The sequence below is a fragment of the Pimephales promelas genome, chromosome 25 (genome assembly GCF_988280905.1).
Source record: "Pimephales promelas chromosome 25, fPimPro1.hap1.1, whole genome shotgun sequence".
Lineage (NCBI taxonomy): Eukaryota > Metazoa > Chordata > Actinopteri > Cypriniformes > Leuciscidae > Pimephales > Pimephales promelas.
In genome coordinates this window covers 24,967,061-24,990,333 of record NC_142793.1, presented here as the reverse complement: position 1 = coordinate 24,990,333, position 23,273 = coordinate 24,967,061, and the positions used below count along the sequence as shown (strand labels likewise).

General features: G+C 35.8%; 1 protein-coding gene across 1 annotated transcript in view; it reads left to right on the top strand.

Moving 5' to 3' along the window:
* Positions 1-23,273, top strand: part of kcnq1.2 (potassium voltage-gated channel, KQT-like subfamily, member 1.2) — a 116,840-nt gene that overhangs the window by 8,666 nt on the left and 84,901 nt on the right. The window contains exons 3-12 of the mRNA XM_089127498.1: positions 7,307-7,397; positions 8,250-8,376; positions 9,503-9,581; positions 9,672-9,768; positions 11,960-12,100; positions 16,709-16,819; positions 18,063-18,158; positions 18,304-18,435; positions 21,863-22,004; positions 23,237-23,263. Coding sequence (XP_088983624.1) covers positions 7,307-7,397; positions 8,250-8,376; positions 9,503-9,581; positions 9,672-9,768; positions 11,960-12,100; positions 16,709-16,819; positions 18,063-18,158; positions 18,304-18,435; positions 21,863-22,004; positions 23,237-23,263 — 1,043 coding nt within the window. The remainder of the gene's footprint in view (positions 1-7,306; positions 7,398-8,249; positions 8,377-9,502; positions 9,582-9,671; positions 9,769-11,959; positions 12,101-16,708; positions 16,820-18,062; positions 18,159-18,303; positions 18,436-21,862; positions 22,005-23,236; positions 23,264-23,273) is intronic.

The window sequence follows — 23,273 nt, the reverse complement described above, 5'->3', positions numbered from 1 at the left end:
ATGTGTTTGAAAAACTTAAAGGAGCCTTAATTCTGTATAGCTCAAAAAGGAAATAGCTTTTCTACATTGAAGAAATTTGTCACGCAATTGATTTATATCCAATGTTTTTAACTTAATTTTATTTATTTATTATATTCCATTCATTTTAAAGCACTGCGAGGAATGTCATCCAATTTCGTTGTACCTTGTACAATGACAATAAAGAATTCAATTCAATTCAATTATCAGCCACAAAACGTAATTTTGCATTTTATACAGTATATACACACACTATTCAAGAGATTTTTAGATGTTTTCTTTATTAGATGTTTGTATGATATGATTTCAGTCAGTTGTCACATCAGTAATTGGTGTTCTTGGTATTTGATTAAAGCCATTTATTCTGTTTCTTAATTGTTAAAGGGGTCATGACATCGATTTTTATATATATATATATATATATATATATATTTTTTTTTATATATATATTTTTATATATTTATATATATAGCCTATATAGCCTACACTGTAAAAATGAATATGCTTTACCTAATCAATAAAATTGTGGCAATAGATTACAAACAATATTATTTATTAAATTGAACAAATTAGAATTGAGTAATAGTAAATCAAATTAACATTCTAAGTAATTTAATTTGTACAATTTAATTAATAATATTACTTGTAATATGTTGCAACTTGCCACAATTTTATTGATTAGATAAAGCATATTATTTTTTTCAGTGTGTGTGTGTGTGTATATATATATATATATATATACACTGTAAAAATAAATTTGCTTTATGTAATCAACAAAATTGTGGCAACAGATCACAAGCAATATTATTTATTAAATTGAACAAACTAGAATTGAGTAATAGTTAATCAAATTAACATTCTAATTAATTCTAATTTGTACAATTTAATTAATAATATTGCTTGTAATATGTTGCCACAATTTTATTGATTAGATAAGCATATTATTTTTTTCAGTGTATATATATATATATATATATACTGTATATATTGCAGGAAGTTTTAATGATACAAAGATCAAGGCAAGTTTGATTTCTCATGTCATGACCCCTTAAACAAGTCTTAAGCCTGGTGTTTCTGTAATGCAAAAGGAAGCAGGATATAGCCATACAAGATATTAGCTTGATATTTGATTTAAGCAAACATAGCTCTACTGTAGTATATGATTTGTGACATTGTAAGTTGTTTGTTGCGCAATGAAGTTAACGAATTAGCTGATTTGGGGATCTGGCTCAGTAATGCACCAGCTGTTTGGCTTTAATCAGGTCTAGATTATGTCCTTTCAAAACGTCCTTCTTTTTTGTGTATTATTTTTAACCAGTGACCGAGTTTTTCCCCGATGTGGTGCCGATGTGCCATGACTTAACGCAATGGGAGGTTGATTGAAAATGTCTCGTCTGAGGTAAATGTTATTGTGTTTTGGACTGGGAATCTGGTTTGGATTTGGGCTTTAATTTGGCTAAAGGCGAGAGCTCTGCAGGGGTCCATGGGATTGACAGGGACATATCGTTGGATAGAGAGGCTAGACATCTGCACATAGAGACAATGATCCTCCTGTGAGAAACAACTAGTGGGGCGTATAGGGTCATGCAGCCGAAGGTCAAACACAACAAGACCTTTCAGAAGATGCTCAGCTCCAGTCTAGGGTCACTGTTTGCTTAAAGCCCTAGTTTTTCTTAATCAGAATGCGGTGATTGGAAGATAAATAAATGTATTATTGACTTCTGTCACGGCGATGCAGGGATTAAAAGAAAGCAGGATCAAGATCCAGCAGTATTTATTTTAGAGCCAGAGCGATAAAGGATTTTGAAGGCCGATACCGATACAAATATTTGTTGGTTTTAAAATCCGATATTCCGATATATCGGCCGATATTATTATTATTTCAGAAACGCACAACAAAATATTAGCAGATTTCCCTAACATTAGTTATTTGTAATTATTTTTGAGTTTTAACTAATAATGCATTTTAAAAAGAAACTTGTTTCTATTGTCTCAACGAAACAGAGGAACATCAAAATATGTTAAAGTTCTGATAAATAAAATAATAATTAGTCCCTACATTGCCTTATAGTTATAAGCTACCTTATAATTACAATGTCAGCTTGCTTATCCCTTTACCTGCACTTTTTGACAACACTCATGACATGGTTGAAGCGTGATTCGTCCGTTTTTATTTTATTCTTGAAATATTCATTTATCTGCCATTATAACTGCCGATACCGATATTTTAGAAAATGCCTAATATCGGCCGATAATATCGGTCTGGCTCTAATTTATTTAATAGAAAAATAAAAAATTACAGCAATCTCGAAAAACGCAACAGATCAACCTATTAATCAATCATTTTAGCCCTTAAAACTCATAATTGATCACCAAAATGACATATTAAAATGTTTTTTCCTTGATGTTCTTTTTTTTCATGCCTTAAAATATCGTGAATGTAACTCGACACCCTTGCCTCATTTAGTATTCACGATTCTATGAATATGCAGATTAGCCCCGCCTCCACTCACTCCCTCAGCTGAGAGATCCACTGGTTGATCACACGTTGATCTGATTGGTTACAAGGTTGCTGTAAGATTGCTGTCGACTTATGAATTAGCATTTGTTTTGTCTTTAAGCATATTAAAAACACCATATAGACATATAAATTACATTAAAAACTTGATATTCACCACAGATGATGGACAAACAGCAGCTATATATAACACTAGGGACTGTTAGTTAATTAAAAACAAGGGCAAATCAATACTCAATACAACGGAAGAACAGAGACCAAGGAAACTGAACTAATAGTGGAAAACTAACTCAAACCCAAATAGTTACTTTTACATCATCAAAGTTTAAAATATTAGCATGACATCATTTGAAACGCGCATATTTATATACCCAAACAGTTCATCACAATTCCCTGCTTCTGACCTTTTAGGCAGATTTAAAAGGATATTCAGATTATGAAACTTTATTACTCTCTTATCTATTGACCTGGCTCTTAATCCAAATTGAAGAAAATGAGGGAAGCCATATTTGTTCTGTTTGCGAAAGTCACGTCCTGCATTTCTGTTAATCCTGCTGTTGATGGTGCAATATCACAACATCTGGTCATTTCACAAATGGATTAGAGGAGCATTTCTTCTTCTATACAGTGCTGCAGTCATTTAGCTCATCTGTGATCGCTTGTAAACCTCCTTTTTAGGATTTTTACATAAGCCCAATATGTTCTAAAACAGCATATGCGCTTGATTTCATGAACATAATCGCTTCACATGAGTGTTTAGTGACACAACTTTTAAAAGTTCTGTCATAATCTGTTTTAACTTTCTAAATTCAAGCTTCAAACTGAATGAATGTTTAATAATGGAGTGTCATTACCATTCGATTCCTTTTAGAGACCAAATCTCCTGGAAGCTTACAGTGTGGAAACTCATTATATGAGTAGTTCACTTTTTAAACAACTTTTGCTGATAATTTACTCACCTCCATGTCATCGAAGATGTACATGTCTTTCTTTCTTCAGTCGAAAAGAAATTAAGGGTTTTGATGAAAACATTCCAGGATTTTCTGCATATAATGGACTTCAATGGGGTCCAAAAGGTTCAAGGTCCAAATGAGAGTTTCAGTGCAGATTTAAACGACACCAGACGATGAATAAGGGTCTTATCAAGTGAAACGATCACTCATTTAACCCTCAGGTGCTCTTCGTTTCGGAGTCGGTCAAAAGTGACCAGACACCTAAAAATGAAACTTTCTCCATCCCAGTAAAACCAATGCAATTTATTTTTGCTCTATAATATTTATTCTTTTTAATGTAGTATTTTGAGACAGTTTAATTGATTTTATTAGTATTTATGCAATATTTATGGTTTATTTTTGCCATGGAAAAATATATATATTTTTCTATATATATATATATATATATATATATATATATATATATATATTTATTTATTTATTTCAAAAAAATATTAATGCAGTATTTTAATGTAATATAGAGTCTAGGCCTTCAGAAACAAATTTTTTTTTGAAGAAAATTTGCACCATCTGGTTACAGTATAGAGAAAAAGCGTAGAATCATGGTGTAACCACTAGATGGCATGTACAGCTCTCTATGGAGAAGCATGTGAATTCCCCAGATGTTTATGAACACATTTTTTTGTTGTTGTTGGTGGATTTGAATGTATAGCTGAAACAATCTCAAAAACTATTTCTTATTAAAAAAATTGACAAAAAAACAAAAATTCTAAAAAAAAATGTTTACTTTTTTTTTTGTACAATTTCCCATTCATTTCCTATGGGGGTCATTTTTGACCAAAGACCACAAGTGTGACTATTTTTTTAAGACCACTTAGCATGCTCAGATCATGACTTCAATTTTTTTGTGTGTTCACATACATAATGCCATAAAAGTCACCAAGTTTCGTAACATTGCGATGAAGCTGTGATTTTTAAAAATTCAAAACAGAAAATTTGAAATGAAAGAAGAGCACCAGAGGGTTAATAAATAAATAAAAAAGTTTAAGATTTATAAGCACAAATGCTCGCCTTGCTCTGTTCTGTGATGCGCGTTCGTGACTCTCCTGTTCGAACTCGTTCATCAAAATGAACGAATCTTTTTCCGAGTCAATTCGTTCGTTTCGTTCGTTGAATGAAACAAATGACTCGGAAAAAGATTTGTTCATTTTGATTATGCAGAACTTCAAGGCTCAATATAATTTAAACGAATGAGTTATTAAAAACTCACCCTCCTCACAGTCGTCACGAAGGACAAAATTAGCTATATAGACCAAAACCACTTTTTGCACCAGGCTGTAAACATGTTTTGTTCTGCTGTAAAGTCGAGACTGACTCTCTTTTGCAGCCTGTCTCTAGAATCGCAGTTTAAGTCACTTCCGTGTCGGATTCAAGAGAGAGACTGCCGCTTGTTAAAACTCTATAAAGTTGAAATTTAAAAAGAACTGAATCTTCTAGAACAGATGTACAGATCTGAATGTTTTGGTGTCTAACCAAGTATAGCAGAGCCTCTGTTGCTCAGGTGTCTCTCAGTCAGATGTTGCTCATGTGCATCACATTCACCATCTGCTGTTCTGCACACACACACACTCGCGTCGAGCCGCTCCGAACACACCATACATCTGGACTTGACGCAACTCCCCAACTCCTTTGCTGCTTTATCTTTTGTAATACACGTGACATTTTGATCTCGGACTGCTGTGTGAGTCACATTGTGTTTCTCTTTTGGAGTTAGAAGGAGAGTGTGTTTGAAGGAAAATGTGTGTTTATGCAAGTGTGTAATCTCTCATGTGGTTAATCTCTCTCCCATCTGTGTATATGTGTGTGTGGGAATCCTTTTGAGTGTTTTGAGGCTCTTACACACACACTAACAATATGCTAGATTAAGAAACTGTTCAAAACCATGACTAGTCTGTGGGTTTTCTGAATGACCAGAAAACTCCTGTATAATTAGGCTGGCGTGTGTTTTTTTTTTTTTTTTTTTTTTGAATTTATGAATTTAAAATGAATTTAACGCCCAATGTCGCAAATATGCAACAAACCATTTGACTCAGCCAACCAGCCGAGATAACGTCTGCATTCCCCCAATGTCGGTTTGTGCATATTCACTACGGACCTATGGACCTTCGACAAGCACTTGACGGACTTATTTCCTGTTTACGCACGAGGATTTCTCCAGTCAGGAACATTTGCAACATTTGCAACATACCAAATTGACCATTATGCCCGCTGTTTCAGATTTGCAACATACCAAATTGACCCCAAATTGACCATTATGCCCGTTGTTGCAGATTTGCAACATACCAAAATTTCTATTTATTTGTTGTGCAAAAGTGAAATTGATAATCTCAACATTATTTACCATCTACTTAAAGGCAAAAACACACATAAAACATTTTTTTTTATGTACAGCTATATAAATTCAGACGTTAAGGGGTTAAAAACTTTTGCAAAAACTGCAGAATGACACATTTGGCACACAAGATGATGATGGATGGAGTTAAAGACAAAGAAGTGCAAGTACATTTTATTTATAAATCACTTTTCAGAATTGACATGGTTTCACAGCAACTTTACAGATAAATATTGCTGAATTAATGACATAAAGTTCTCATTGTACAGTTCAATTCAGAAAATTGTCTTGCTATGTTCGTCTGTCTCAATTTGCACAATCAGTTTTCAACGATTAACATCCCAAATCATAAAAGTGTGTCAGATGATAATTTGTACATCTTTTGGCTAATATTTCCCACAAGCCCTTGCGTTAGAGAAGGAGTTTATAACGGTACTCTTTTGACTTTTCCAGCGGCAAAGAGTGTTTTTATTAAAGTTATATTGAATACTGTATATTCAAGGAATTAATTTAGTTAGATGCTAATGCAAATAGTATGAGACAAAAAGTTTTTAAAATTGCATTGTCGAGGTAGTTTGTTACAATACTACACTCTAAAAATGCTGGGTTGTTTTAACCCAACTTTGGGTCAAATATAGACAAACCCAAACTTTGGGTTAAAAATGTATGTAGCCCAAACGTCCATATTTGACCCAAATTCGGGTTAAAACAACCAAGCGTTTTTGAGAGTGTAGCATACTGACCCATGAGTATAAAGACTATTATGGTAAATGTTATTTATAAATTTAAAATATAAAATATATAAATATTAGGGCTGTGCAAAAATTAATTGCGATTAATCGCATCCAAAATAAAAGTCTGTGTTTACATAATATATTTGTGTGTGCTTTATATAATTATTTTGTATATATAAATACACACACATGCATGTATATATTTAAGAAAATGTGTTATTCCTATATAAAATATTTATATTTATATAATATAGATTATGTATTTATAAATATATACAGAATTTAAGCGCAAATAATTCTTAAATATATACATGCATGCATATGTATTATATACAAAATAATTATATACAGCACACACAAATATATTATGTAAACACAGACTTTTATTTTGGATGCGATTAATCGCAATTAACTTTTGCACAGCCCTAATATATATATAATATAAATATAATAAACAATTTTTTGGAAATTACCACCACAAAATCAGTCATTTTGATCGCAAAAATCACAAAAAAAAAAAAAAATCGTGAAATCCTGGAGGGACTGTAAAGTGCATACTTTTATTATTGGCATGTGAATTGAGGTCATCAGGGGTTATACAAATGGACCTGGAGCAATTTGGATGGGGATCAGAATCAGATAGTGATGTGGTTTTGAATAATTTGATGAAATTACAACTATATGCCCACAGGTTTCTCATGGTCCTAGTGTGTCTGATATTCAGTGTCCTGTCCACCATCGAGCAGTATGCAGACTTCGCCTCAGGATTGCTCTTCTGGATGGTGAGTGTTTCACTAGATATCATCAATTCTGCCATTTCCAGTAAGCTAATGCAGTACCGTTCACTCCCACTGGATGGCACTGGCAGATCTCAGTTGAGTTGATGTTGAGTTCATGGAAAGGGCTTTTTGAAGGCTTGTATTCCCAAGACCACATTAAAAATCACTGATTTAGCAGTTTGTATTCCTGTCCACACACACACACACACCTGTAGACACCTGCAGTGGGGCGGATCCCAGAGAAATCCCAGAGGCTTTGAACGCCGTCCAGACACACTTCATCAAACCGGCACTGCCATCATTTAATGCATGTTTAATTGCCCTGCCTGGATGACAGATTTTAGTGAGTGTGTGTCTATACTGTGTGTGAGATAATCCCCAAGAAAGATCCCTTTGAAACAGAGAGTTTTTGGCTCGCCTAGATCTTAACGTCTTCAATCAACAGTCAGAGATCTCATTATGAACTAAAACATTCATTTTATAGCCAATCCTAGTGTCAATCACTATTAGGGTTGCCAACTTCAGAAAAGAAAAATGCGGGACAATCGTGGTTCTTTGTGTACTGTATCGCTGCATCATTTCAGGTTCGTATGTGTTTAAATGGTGTGTTTTTGGTTAACCTGTACAATTTAATTCTAAAACGAATTTTAAAGGAGTAGTTCACTTTAAAAAAAACTCTTGCAGATAATTTACTCACCCCCGTGTCATCCAAGATGTCCATGTCTTTCTTTCTTCAGTCGAAAAGAAATTAAGGTTTTTGATGAAAACATTCCAGGATTTTTCTCCATATAATGGATTTCAATGGGGACCAAATGAGAGTTTGGGCCTTTTGACCTCCTGTTTCTGTGTTTGCAGGAGATCGTGCTGGTGGTGTTTTTCGGGACGGAGTACGTGGTGCGGCTGTGGTCGGCCGGCTGTCGGAGCAAATATGTGGGCATTAAAGGACGTCTGCGCTTCGTCAGGAAACCCATCTCCATTATAGGTGATGTTCCACTGTAGATATGATATACTGCATACTAGTTTTAAAAATAGTGTGTGAAGCCGAATGTTATGTTGTTGTCGCATGACCCCACTACCGTTGCACATTGTTACGTGGATTGGCTGCCATATTTTTAATCCGATTCTTTTTAAAACATCTGGAATTTTCGCAGTCCTGTCAAATAAGAAACTTACTTAAGGAGTAGTTCACTTTAAAAAAAAAAAACTTTTGCTGATAATTTACTCACCCCCATGTCATCCAAGATGTCCATGTCTTTCTTTCTTCAGTCGAAAAGAAATTAAGGTTTTTGATGAAAACATTCCAGGATTTTCGCCATATAATGGACTTCAATGGGGACCAAGGTCCAAAAGCCACTTTCAGTGCAAACTGCAAACTGTTCAAAGGGCTTTAAATGATTCCAGAGGATGAATAAGGGTCTTATCAAGCGAAATGTTCGCTCATTTAATAAATAAATAACAAAGTTTATGTTTTCTAAGCACAAATGCTCGCCTTGCTCTGTTCTGTGATACGCGTTCGTGACTCTCCTGTAATAAAAATGAACAAATCTTTTTCTTAGTCAATTCATTCATTTCGTTCGTTGAATGAACCAAATGACTCAGAAAAAGATTTGTTCATTTTGATACGCTTGGTATCAAATACGACGTTGAACCGTTTGGACCCCATTGAAGTCCATTATATGGAGAAAATCCTGGAATGTTTTCATCAAAAACCTTAATTTCTTTTCGACTGAAGAAAGAAAGACATGGACATCTTGGATGACACGGGGGTGAGTAAATTATCAGCAAAAGTTTTTTTAAAAGTGAACTAATCCTTTAAGGTTCATTCCTCACTGGAAATTTATCTCAATTTCAATATTTTTTTAATTTTTTAATTTTTTTTTTTAGTTATATCTCCTGTTATATGACCATCTAATTTACTATCAATGAGATACTTCAGTGTTTTTTTAATTACATTTTACAACCCTGTTTTTTTCCTGATTTAGTTTTTCTTTACCCATAGTGTCATTTTTTTCCCCGTCCACCAAAATATGTCATATTTACAGAATAAAGCCCTTTATCTGTACCAAGATTATTCATAATTTCAGTCTCTTCTGGTGCTCATGACACAGATCTGATAGTGGTCGTCGCGTCTGTCGTGGTTCTGAGCGTCGGGTCCAATGGGCAAGTGTTTGCCACGTCCGCAATCAGGTACAGAAATATCAACACACACACGTTTGATCAGAAGGATCAGACTGATGTTTATTGTAGTGTGTTTATTAATGCTCTGTGAACTTGTAGAGGGATCCGTTTCCTTCAGATACTGCGCATGTTGCATGTGGATCGTCAGGGTGGAACATGGAGGCTTCTGGGATCAGTGGTTTTTATTCATCGACAGGTACGCTTGGTCGTAATTCTTTACAGTGCAATGAAACCCACTGATTTCCTCATACCGAGTTAATCAGCACACGCCTGGCGTAACCAACCTCAGAGTCTCTCTCCAAATACGGCCTCAGGAATTCACATCACGATAATCTACGCTCATCTCAGGCTTTACACTTTAAATCCAACTACTTCACGCTCACATTTTCTCAATCATTTGACCGTTGACGCACGTCTCATGAAAGGGCTGAAGTTCTCAGGCATGATTAGGCTAATTCATTCAGCTCCCCGTGTGCTTTCACATATTGCCTTTTAAGGTCAGGTGCTTTTATACTCAACGGCGTACGCCACGTCATCTACTCCAAACCAGAGAGTAAATGAGCACACACCATACACTTTACATCGCAAACAAATACAATTAAACTGTGTTTTTATTAGTCATCAATATTCATGACTAATAAAAACTAGTCATTAGTGATTAGTCATAATATTGCTCTAATAAGTATCATAACATCTCCCTCTCTTCTCTCTCTATCTCTATATATATATCTTCTTCACCATTTATTCAAATATTATTACAAATTTGTTAAAGATTTTGTTGGCATTTGTGATAATAACACAATGAAACATGTTAAATTGTGTGATATCATTTTTGGCCAGGCTACAAAGAAATTATGAACGCATGCAAAAATATGAACGAACCAACAAAACATGTATAAGTGATTACGTTGTAGTCGATGTATGCTTTTCTCTGTGAGCTTTTTTGTTTTGCATAGTAAAATAAAACCTGTAGCTGGAGTTTGCAGTTTTTTTGCCAAAAATGTTCAGATAAATACCGTATTGTGTTGTTTTTCATTCATATTTAAAGTATTTAAAAGATACAAAATATTTTCCACATATTTTGATTGTTTAATCTAACTTGTGGGGTCATAGAAAACTATTACCTACACTATGTATATATATATATATATATATATTTGGGCTGTGCAAAAATTAATTGCGATTAATCGCATCCAAAATAAAAGTCTGTGTTTACATAATATATTTGTGTGTGCTGTATATAATTATTTTGTATATATAAATACCTATGCATGCATGCATGTATACATTTAAGAATTATTTGCACTTAAATTATATATATATATATATATATATATATATATAATCTAGATTATATAAATATAAATATTTTATATATGAATAACACATTTTCTTAAATATATACATGACTTTTATTTTGGATGTGATTAATCGAAATTAATTTTTGCACAGCCCTAATATTGCACAGCCCTTATATATATATATATATATATATATATATATATATATATATATATATATATATATATATATAAAGATATATATAAAGTATGCATGCATCTGTGGATCTGTCAAAATCTGTAGATTAAATATGTAATGCTTATATAGAACAACTTTCATAGTCATTAATTCAGTCCTGTAGTGTAACACATAATAGAAAAAGAGATCAACATGCTATACATAGAAAACTATTAACTTTTATTGTTTGTTTGTTCATGCAGTCATTAAATTGACTTTTTTTTCATTTATATACTATTATTATTTGTAATAATTTTTTGTTTTTGTTAACTGCATGCATTTTTAGTGGCATCATGTTAATTTAGAGATTATGTGGATCATATTTTTCCACAAAGATGAATGGTGACTTCTAAGATCTGAGAACGTTCCTAAAATGTTCACATAATGCTAATTGTCTATTTACATTATTTATATACATGTTTTAACTAGGGCTGTAAAAAAAAATTAATTGCGATTAATCGCATCCAAAATAAAAGTCTGTGTTTACATAATATATTTGTGTGTGCTGTATATAATTATTTTGTATATATAAATACACACACATGCATGTACAGTATATATTTAAGAAAATGTGTTATTCATATATAAAATATTTATATTTATATAATATAGATTATGTATTTATATATATATACAGAATTTAAGCGCAAATAATTCTTAAATATATACATGCATGCATAGGTATTTATATATACACAATAATTATATATAGCACACACAAATATATTATGTAAACACAGACTTTTATGTTGGATGCGATTAATCGCAATTAATTTTTGCACAGCCCTAGTTTTAACCTAAAATCTTGATGTTGGACACAGGTTCATCTAAAGTATGTTATTTATGAGCTGTCGTTTCTCCCGGTTCAGGAGCTGATCACCACGCTGTACATCGGGTTCCTGGGTCTGATCTTCTCCTCATATTTTGTGTATCTGGCGGAGAAGGACGCAGTAGACGAGGAAGGGAAGACGGGGTTTTCCAGCTACGCGGATGCTCTATGGTGGGGCGTGGTGAGTTCACTCTTGGTGAGATAAGACCAGGGTTAGTTGCATAAACAGAGTCATATTGTGTCTTAAGAACTAGCCATGAGTCGGTGTTTCCTGAAAGCATCGTTCCATCGAACATTCGCAAACAGAAGCAGTTTCTTGTTCGACATGTGGACTCGATACATCCGTATCTTGAGCAAAATAAGCAAGCAGTGCAATCTTTATCTTTTATTTAGGATACATACAAATGTCATTTACGTCTTTTTGTTTGTTGAGAGCGTCGTATTTGAAGAGTGTGAACATGTGTGAACGAGCCTGTGATTGAATCTGGAAAATAAAGCAAAATAACTGAGAAAAAAAAGTAAAGTCCATGATTTATAGCTAAGCATCTAGCTTTAATTCAATCTCAACAGGTTCATTAAAAGTAGTGGTACTTTCCTGTTATCCAGACCCCACCATATACCATTTAGGAACTATAGTCATCCCTGATTGGTCTTAGCCCCAGTGACGGGTTGGTTTAGGGGCGGGGTTAGGGGTAGGCCATCATCCCTGATTGGTCTTAGCCCCAGTGACGGGTTGGTTTAGGGGCGGGGTTAGGGGTAGGCCATCGTCCCTGATTGGTCTTAACCCCAGTGACGGGTTGGTTTAGGGGCGGGGTTAGGGGTAGGCCATCGTCCCTGATTGGTCTTAGCCCCAGTGACGGATAGGTTTAGGGGCGGGGTTAGGGGTAGGCCATCATCCCTGATTGGTCTTAGCCCCAGTGACGGATAGGTTTAGGGGCGGGGTTAGGGGTAGGCCATCATCCCTGATTGGTCTTAGCCCCAGTGACGGGTTGGTTTAGGGGCGGGGTTAGGGGTAGGCCATCATCCCTGATTGGTCTTAGCCCCAGTGACGGATAGGTTTAGGGGCGGGGTTAGGGGTAGGCCATCATCCCTGATTGGTCTTAGCCCCAGTGACGGGTTGGTTTAGGGGCGGGGTTAGGGGTAGGCCATCATCCCTGATTGGTCTTAGCCCCAGTGACGGATAGGTTTAGGGGCGGGGTTAGGGGTAGGCCATCGTCCCTGATTGGTCTTAACCCCAGTGACGGGTAGGTTTAGGGGCGGGGTTAGGGGTAGGCCATCATCCCTGATTGGTCTTAGCCCCAGTGACGGATAGGTTTAGGGGCGGGGTTAGAGGTAGGCCATCATCCCTGATTGGTCTTAGCCCCAGTGACGGGTAGGTTTAGGGGCGGGGTTAAGGGTAGGCCATCATCCCTGATTGGTCTTAGCCCCAGTGACGGGTAGGTTTAGGGTTTAGGGTTAGGGGTAGGCCATCGTGGGGTCCGGATAACAGGAAAGAACCAAAGTAGTTATTACTCCAGCACGTGTGTGACATGATTAACCGACGTGACCAGTTTGCGACAATACGGGTTCGGGAAACAGTCGTGACTCGCTAGTAACTAATACTATACTCCACTTTTTTTGGAAATAGGCTCATTTTACAACTCCCACAGAGTTAAACTGTTGAGCTTTACCGTTATTGAATCCATTCAGCCGATCTCCGGTCCTGGCGGTACCACTTTTAGCATAGCTTAGCATACATCATTAAAGTGGGCAAGACCATTAGCATTTCTCAAAAAAAAAAAAAAAAAAGACTAGTGTTTCGATATTTTTCCTATTTAAAACTTGACTCTTCTGTAGTTACATCGTGCATTAAGACCGACGGAAAATGTAAAGTTGCGTTTTCCTAGGCTGATGGTGATATGGCTAGGAACTACTCTCACTCCTGCGTAATAATCAGGACACTTCACTGCCGTACCATGAGTTCAGCAGGCGCAATGATATGATGCTTATATTTTATATCACGTCTGGTCTGGTGAGTTTCGGGGTCTTGCTTTGGGATTGCTGAGAATGTTTCTACCCACAACAGAAACTTGAGGCTCTAAAATTCGTGTGATTTTTCTTTGTTCTGTCACATTGAAAACCACACAAGAAAAGAGGGTCATAAAACATCCAGCTCCAAATCAGCCCACTCGAAAAGGCCATTGGCATCGGCCCTGGATGAAGTTTCCAGTGCAGTTAATTAAAAAGCTGAATTTAGTGTGAACCGTAATGAGAAACCAATCGTACGCCTGTACGGGGAATCTGAGAGCTACAAAAGCTTGGCCAATGTCCCTTTCACCTCTTGCTCAAAGAGCTTTCTCCTCCGCACCGTAAAGTGTCGGATCCGTTAATTAAAGCTTTAATTGCAGAGGCCGTACCTCTCCGTGAAGAGGGTCAGAAAGAGTATGGCCACCCGTTGGCTCTCAAGTCGTGGACAAAAGCAGTTGTTTGTATGGAGGAGGCGGCATTCAGAAACCCTCCATGGGGGTCGTCTCGCTTTCGTCTCCGTGAAGTCTACAAAACTTTAGATTGAAGGGAGGAGTTACAGATGGTATCGACTTGAACTTGGAAAAAAAATTGCTATATCTACACTCTTAAAGCAACGGTTCTATATGGAACCTTAAAGTGTTCCGTCAGGCGCTTCATATATGGAGCCTTTTAAGGGTTAATAATTCTTTTTTTTTTCATACATTTTATTGGACACAGCGCTCAAACAATATTTGCAACATAATCCAATGTACATCTCCAATTTGTGTTTTCAGAATTCTTCCAAACAAATGTTCTGTGTAAAAATGTATACATTAAGTGTCATAAATTAAACAGCTCGTAAACCTACATCACTAGAAGAAAAGAAAAAAAAACATATTGTAAGATATCAGCAACATGAAAGTATTATGCAATTATGTAAGACATTTCTCTTTATATAAAAAAAAAGACTTGCTTTATTTGCATATTAACTTTTGTCTTACACTCTTAGAAGAAAAGGTTCTATATAGAATCAGCGCTACGTATTTGGAACCCCTAAAAGGTTCTATACACTCTTAAAAAAGGGTTCCTCTGGGTTCTATATAGAACCCTGGGGTTCCGTACTTGGCCAATAGAACCTTTTACAAAAAAAAATGGTTCTATATAGAACCCTGGGGTTCCATACTTGGCCAATAGAACCTTTTACCAAAAAATGGTTCTATATAGAACCCTGGGGTTCCGTACTTGGCCAATAGAACCTTTTACAAAAAAAAAATGGTTCTATATAGAACCCTGGGGTTCCATACTTGGCCAATAGAACCTTTTACCAAAAAATGGTTCTATATAGAACCCTGGGGTTCCATACTTGGCCAATAGAACCTTTTACCAAAAAAATGGTTCTATATAGAACCATTTTGGAGTTCCATATATGAAGCAGAACCATTTTGGAGTTCCATATATGAAGCGGGGGATGGAACCATTTCTGGTTCTAAATAGAACCATTTCTTCTAAGAGTGTAGGTGTTTCTCCTTAAAGAAAAAACAAACAAAAACAACAACGAGACCATCATTGTTGTTCTAAATATATCGTCACATTCATCTTTATATAAATGAAGTAGCCTCTGTTTATACTCTGTTTATAGATAATTTTCTCAAAAATTCCAAAAATTCCTTTTCAATAGAATAAATGTCCAAACTTCTTGTGTATTTACAACTACAACACAGATATATTCAGTTCTATATGCTAATTGATTAATACAGAATTCCTAAAATATACACAAAACGCTATAAAAAGTGGCTATATTTCTCAAGTCGCTCTTAAGAAACCATATATCTTGATTTAAAAAAGAAGAAGAAGAGCAGTGTGCAGATACATTTAGCAAGATTAAAGACAAGACAGGGGAAAAAACTAGAGCTGTAATCGCAGCCCACACACACACACACACACACCGAGATGTTAGCTTTGGTTTTGCCACACACGTAGAACATCGACTGAACTCCGTGACTCAATAACTCGGCGTGAATTGGTTGGCTGGAGAATATTAGGGGTCCCGAAGTCTCACACAAACACACACTTGAGTCCCGGTGACTGTGGACTCCCTCTCGCCGGGGCCTTTGTGGTCTTTTGGATGTTCAGTGGTGGGATTAAACTCTCGCCACCCAGAGCACTTGTATGACGCCTGGTCCTACTTTAGCTCTTTTTGTCCGTCCTGAATGGAAAGACTGCAAACACACCTCGTCACCAGAAAGCCCTCTCGAACGGACTCCGCTTTCACGGCGTGTTTGTTTTCCTGCGTTTGCTGAAACCCGGCGTTTTGTGCGGGATTAGGGGAAAAACGAACCGAGCGTGAACTTCAATAGACGCCTCAGAAAATACTCAGATATTCTTAAATATGTCACGTCTGACGTTTCCACTCGCCCTTTCTGTGTATTTGGTGTTTCCAAAGTGTAAATAAACCATATTGTGTATAATGTCTGGTCAAGATAGACCAGAAAACGAATGTTCGGTAGGAAACGAATGGTTTTTGCTCATGCAGCTTGCTAGAATATTTTTATTTGGTTGCCAGGATGTTCTGTGTGTTTTTTTTAGCCATTTCTTTATGGTTGCTAAGATGTTCTGGGTGTTTTTAATGAGAAGTGATAGTATTATAGGAGATATGGTTTGCCAGGGCATTTCTATGCAAAGTGAATTTTTTAGTTGTTCTGAATGTGGTTTTATACAGTAGTATGTTGCTGCGGTGTCTCGTCTTTGTTGTTTTGTCCATGTTAGTCATTAAAACTGATGAACGTGAGTGTTTTTCTCTTAGGTTACGGTGACTACGATTGGCTACGGAGACAAAGTCCCTCAGACGTGGATTGGGAAGGCCATCGCCTCCTGCTTTAGTGTGTTTGCCATCTCCTTCTTTGCTCTGCCTGCGGTAAACACACTGACTTACACACACACACACACACACACACACACACACACACACACACACACATTCTCTGCGCTTGTCTGGTGCCCCGGGGCAATGTTTTCCTATGGAGGCCCTTCAGTAATGGGGTCTGGGGTTAATGTGGTCCATTTAAGAGTGATAGGGCCTCCAGGGGCCTCAGGGGCCCGCGGTCCTCATGTTACACATTATATAATATGCATCTGCAACATTAGAATCAAACACAACTACTGCATTAAAAAAAATTGTATACTGTATATAATAAAAAATAATATGTAATTATGTAAATATAAATTGTATAATTTTAAATTAATATAATCAGATTTTTTTTAATTCAATTATAAATTAATATATATATATATAATATATAATATATAATATATAAAATATATAATATATATATATAAATTAATATAAAATAAATTGATATCAAGTTCCGTAATTATAATAAAAGATAAATTATATATCATTTTAAATGACTATATAATCAATTAATTAATAACAAAATAAATTATAAAATAATTATATAATAATGCTTCTATAATAAATTCATAAAAATACACATATATATATATAATTTTACATTCATATATTATAAATAAATAAATTATTAATACAATAAATTATGTAATATTATGTTACACATTATATAATATGCATCTGCAACATTAGAATCAAACACAACTACTGCATTAAAAAATATTTGTATACTGTATATAATAAAAAATAATATGTAATTATGTAAATATAAATTGTATAATTTTAAATGAATATATAATCCGAATTTTTTTTTAATTCAATAATAAAAAAAAAATAAATATTAAAAAAATATTAATATAAAATAAATTGATATCAAATTCCGTAATTATAAAAATAAATTATAAAATAATTATATAATAATGCTTCTATAATAAATTCATAAAAATATACATATATTTTACATTAATATATTATCAATAAATAAATTAGTAATACAATAAATTATGTAATATTTCTATAATAAATTCTTAAAAATATAAATAATATATTTATACAATATACAACATATATAATACATTCATATAAAAATATATATAACTAAATTCTAATTGGTATAAAACAATCAACATCATTCATGAATATCACATATTTATTATGCTTCTATTTTGTAACCGTACAACGGTAATGTTTAATTTTTTCCATTTGGTTTAATTATTTTGTGGTCCCCGATTGTGTGAACTGTGTGCAGGGCATTCTGGGATCAGGCTTTGCTCTTAAAGTCCAGCAGAAACAGAGACAGAAACACTTTAACCGGCAGATTCCCGCCGCAGCCTCTCTCATACAGGTGACACTGATCATTTCTCTCCTAATATACTTTAGAAAAGTACATATTTTTTGGCTTTAAAATTCCAATTGTGTGGTGACCGTATTATAAAAGCAATAAGGTACTCGAGGCTTATCGTGAAGATATATTCATATATGTAACTCAGACGCTGTGGAGATGCTACGCTTGCGAGAAGTCCAACGGGTGTACGGCCACGTGGAAGATGTACGTGCTGACGGGCGACTACATCCCCATCATACACTCGGAAAACTCCAGTCCGGGCAACTTCAGACGGCTGGTGAGGAAACACACACTCCCTGTTTGCAAACGGATATTCCTCTGTCTTGTCTTTCAAACCCTGTGTGTTGTTTTTTTCTGTCATTGTCACGTTCCTTCCTGTCGATTGTCCCGACTGAGCCTCCATAGCGGGGCACTGCAAAGCCCAGACGGTGCGAGTATTTTTCTAGAGGGGCTTATTGTGTGTTAAGTCCTTTCTATAGGCTCATGTGAATTTCCCAGAATGCATGTAAAGGCCTCTGCAGGGCGTAGGTGAACAGGAGAGGCTTTAGATGGCGTTAGATTAACATTGGACCGTATAAAAGACTTTTTAGCTTGTCCAGTAACAGACCATTTTCCCCCTGCTGTTTGCCATTTTTTTCAAGTGTTATATTTATATATTTGGGACTCATTTTATCTACATTTTATCTAATATTTCTAATACACATTCCTGGTTTGAAATATGTCAGCTTACAGAAGTTTAAATGCATATGTAGTGTATGACTTTTCCTGCTACTTTTTAGTGTTGTGAAGATTGAATCAGTTCATAGAAATGAACTGATTTAGAAAATGATTCATTGATTCATTTCCTGTGCAGCATTTTATACAGTTGTATTGTAACATATACATATTTATTTAAATACTGGCTAATCATAAATGTTTCTTGAGCTGCAAAATCATCATATTAGAGTGATTTCTGAAGGATCATGTGACACTGAAGACTGACAGCGACTGAAATAAATGACACTTTAATATATATTCACATAGAAAACAGTTATTTTTCACAATATTATTTCACAATATTATTGATTTTTAGATTATTAAACTATTAAAGTGTTGTTTTTAGTGTAAATGTGTCTGTAAAAAAAAAGGAGTAGTTCACTTTAAAAAAAAACTTTTGCTCAGTCGAAAAGAAATTAAGGTTTTTGATGAAAACATTCCAGGATTTTCTCCATATAATGGACTTCAATGGGGACCAAACGGTTCAAGGTCCAAAAGACAGTTTCAGTGAAAACTGAAAACTGTTTAAAGAGCTTTAAACGATTCCAGACGATGAATAAGAGTCTTATCAAGCGAAACGATCGCTCATTTAATAAATAAATAAAAAAGTTTTATAAGCACAAATGCTCGCCTTGCTCTGTTCTGTGATGCTCTCGACTCTCCTGTTCGAACTCGTTCATCAAAATTAACGAATCTTTTCCCAAGTCAACTCGTTCATTTCATTCGTTGGTGAATGAACCAAATGACACGAAAAAAGATTAGTTCAATTGATAAACGAGTTCGAACAGGAGAGTTACACCCATCACAGAACAGAGCAAGGTGACCATTTGAGCTTATAAAACTTAAACTTTGTTACTTTTTTTATTAAATGAGTGATCGTTTCGCTTGATAAGACCCTTATTCATCGTCTGGAATCGTTTAAAGCCCTTTGAACAGTTTGCAGTTTTCACTGAAACTATCATTTGGACCTCGAACCGTTTGGTCCCCATTGAATTCCATTATATGGAGAAAATCCTGGAATGTTTTCATCAAAAACCTTAATTTCTTTTCGACTGAAGAAAGAAAGACATGGACATCTTGGATGACACGGAGGTGAGTAAATTATCAGCAAAAGTTTTTTAAAAGTGAACTACTCCTTTAAGTTAAATAACTTATATTTTATCTCTTTTTTTAAACAGCTTGACCGTCATTTAACTAGTTCACACGATGAAAAGCTAGCATTCGAGTGACTTTTTGCGGCCAGAAGCTTTTTGCCATTCAACATTTTAATTAACACACGGATTTAACCCCGCGGTGGATTTCAAGGTGAAAGCGGGTCGGGATGTAGGTTTAGGTGTGAGAAGCTGATGTCATGGGATGCCGTGGTTTCTCGCTGTCTCTCGCTCACCCGTTTGACCCTCTTTGTCTCTCTCGCACAAAGACTCAGTCAAATGCCATGATGTCATCGCAGCCTCTCTCCTGGGAGCAAAACCTTTGTGTAGCGCAAGAACAACAAAACAATCTTTGTGTAGTTCTGACTCCAAAACATATTGGGTCCAACTCTTTCGGCGCGGGCGTGTGACTGCTCTCGTTCATAAACCTCTCATTCATTCATCCGTCCTGTATTTACTTCATTCGGGCCAGTGGGAAGCAGTGTGTGTGTGACGTGACTCATATTTTACTCCGGAGGTATTCGCTTGTGTAGGTTGCAAAGTCACCGCAGAATTCATAAATTCACGAAATGCATATTCATGATGCTCTCCAATAAAGGGCAGATTTGTGGGATTTTACCCTTGTGAATCGTCGACGTGTCTTTTTATTTTTACGCAAGTCTTATCAGCGAACAAAGAGTTTCTTGAAACTGCCGTGTCGATTGCTTATCAGATTGTATATGAGATTTACTGTGGCTTTGTTTTTGGGTTTAAGATTCGTACGTCACCGTTCTTCTGAATTCCTCTTTTCTTGCAATAATGCATAATGGCATTTAAAGAGAAAAATCATTGTTTACTCTCCCTTATTTTGCACATTTTTTGAAGTGTATTTGCCATTGTTTTCCGTAAAATATGAGGAAGTGAAAAGATAAATTAAAGTGTTTTATTGGTTGTTTTCAATGTAAGTGTTTCTGCAAACTAATGTTATTTTAGTATTATTTATATGTAATTATTAATATTTTGGATTGGCTTTGTTCTACATTTTCAGCTTTCATTTTTAATTAGTTGTTTTATAGTAATCTTGTTATGAGCTTTTGTCACAAAATTGTATTTAGCTTTACTTTATTTAAACTTGATTCGCCACAGGGGGTCTTTAACTTAACGTTAACTTTAAAGGAGTAGTTCACTTTTAAAAAAACTTTTGCTGATAATTTACTCGCCCCCATGTCATCCAAGATGTCCATGTCTTTCTTTTTTCAGTCGAAAAGAAATTAAGGTTTTTGATGAAAACATTCCAGGATTTTCTCCATGTAATGGACTTCAATGGGGTCCAAACAGCACAGAGCAGAGCAAGGCGAGCATTTGAGCTTATAAAACTTAAACTTTTTTATTTATTTTTTAAATGACCGATCGTTTCGCTAGATAAGACCCTTATTCATCGTCTGGAATCGTTTAAAGCCCTTCGAACAGTTTGCACTGAAACTCCCATTTGGACCTTGAACCGTTTGGACCCCATTGAAGTCCATTATATGGAGAAAATCCTGGAATGTTTTCATCAAAAACCTTAATTTCTTTTCGACTAAAGAAAGAAAGACATGGACATCTTGGATGACGTGGGCGTGTGAATTATCAGCGAAAGTTTTTTTTTTTTAAAGTGAACTACTCCTTAGTAGTCCAGACAGGTAAAGCTCAAATCGTATTTATTAGTGAGTATTTATCGTTTTCCATTCAAACAGGGGTAATCCAGCTCTAAAAATGACAAGTAAAGGCATCATAAAACTTGTAGTCCATGTAATGTTGTGACTCTCGCCTCCTCAGAGCAAGCGATACAAGCGGAAGCCCAAGGCCGTGCGAGATAACGGTTCTCTGGGTCGCGGAGGAGAACGAGCCATATCCATCCCGCAAATCACCTACGACCACATCGACGATAAAGACGCGGTCTTCTCAGACGAGTCCTCAGGTAACTCAAGCTTGCCTGCTGTTCTCTTCTCTATTAGCATTGAAACTGTCTTATGCTATCATAGGTTCTACCTCACTCGTCCCGCTCGCCACTGGAAACACGATGAATGGCGACTGTAGAACGCAAAAGCCCAATCCCGGACATTTTGGGTGATCTCGAAACACATTTTCAGGCAGACACATCACCAATAGCCTAGACTTGTTGTTTAACGACTGCGCTCTGTTACCTAGGGCAGCGAAGCAAGTGCATTCTGGGAGTTGTAGTCTTTCATCCACATAAGCCAAAAATACACTTTCTGGCTTCTCTCAGTCTATAAAGCTCCAAATTCAAAACTAATTTCTACATAAATGACCCATTTTATATACACATTCATCTTTCCAGAGGTGACGTATCCCTTTAACAGTGTCACATGAGAAGCCCGTCCGTTAAATGAATTAGACCGCTTGATTTTATTAAGTCTTGCGTATGAATGAGTGTCGACTCGTATTGGCCAAATTCACCAGAACGGTTTCATCTGGCTTCCAGGAAACGGGAAATACCTGAGTAGTAATAACCACAAAAATCACAAGAAACTGAAAAGTGAACGTTTCTTCTCCACTGGCGCGTCCACTGGAATCCATCAACCAGAAAACAAGACACAAAAGAGGCTGCAGACGTTTACTTACTCCATTCTTTTACCCCATAAATTGAGCGGAAGTGCATAAAGAGGATGGGAAGATGAAAAGTTTCGACGTGACCCACTTTTCCGTATTGAATAAATGTCATTTTCCACATGTGAATGGAAGGCATCCGGTGCTCAAACGGTCCCCTGCTAAACCAGTCTGTTAATAAGTCTGTTTTTATGAGTTTTCCTGTCAAATGGCTTCATCATAAAAGCAGACACATCGACACAGACGGTCCCCAGCAGAGACGTCTCTTCTGAAGCTTAATTAGATGAGAAGAGGGGAAAGATAATGAAATCGCAGCACATGTCTGCAGTCCTTTGAACTCGGGAACTGGTTTGGCTTATCAAAGCCTGTTAGATGGTCTGAGCGTTTCACCGTTCATTTTCTCAGCGTCTCAGTGAGTGCTAAAGTTCATAACATTTAGGAAAAGTGACATTTTCAAAGTTAAACTAGATATTCAACAAGACGAATATGTTTTTTTATCCATTGGGAATTGACTGGATTGTTAAAAGTTAAACCAAATGTCCCAGTAAGTTGAAACGGTTGCATGTTTTTCCCTTTACGCAGGCTTCACAAAACTTTTCCGATCGTCAGGTGAGAACTT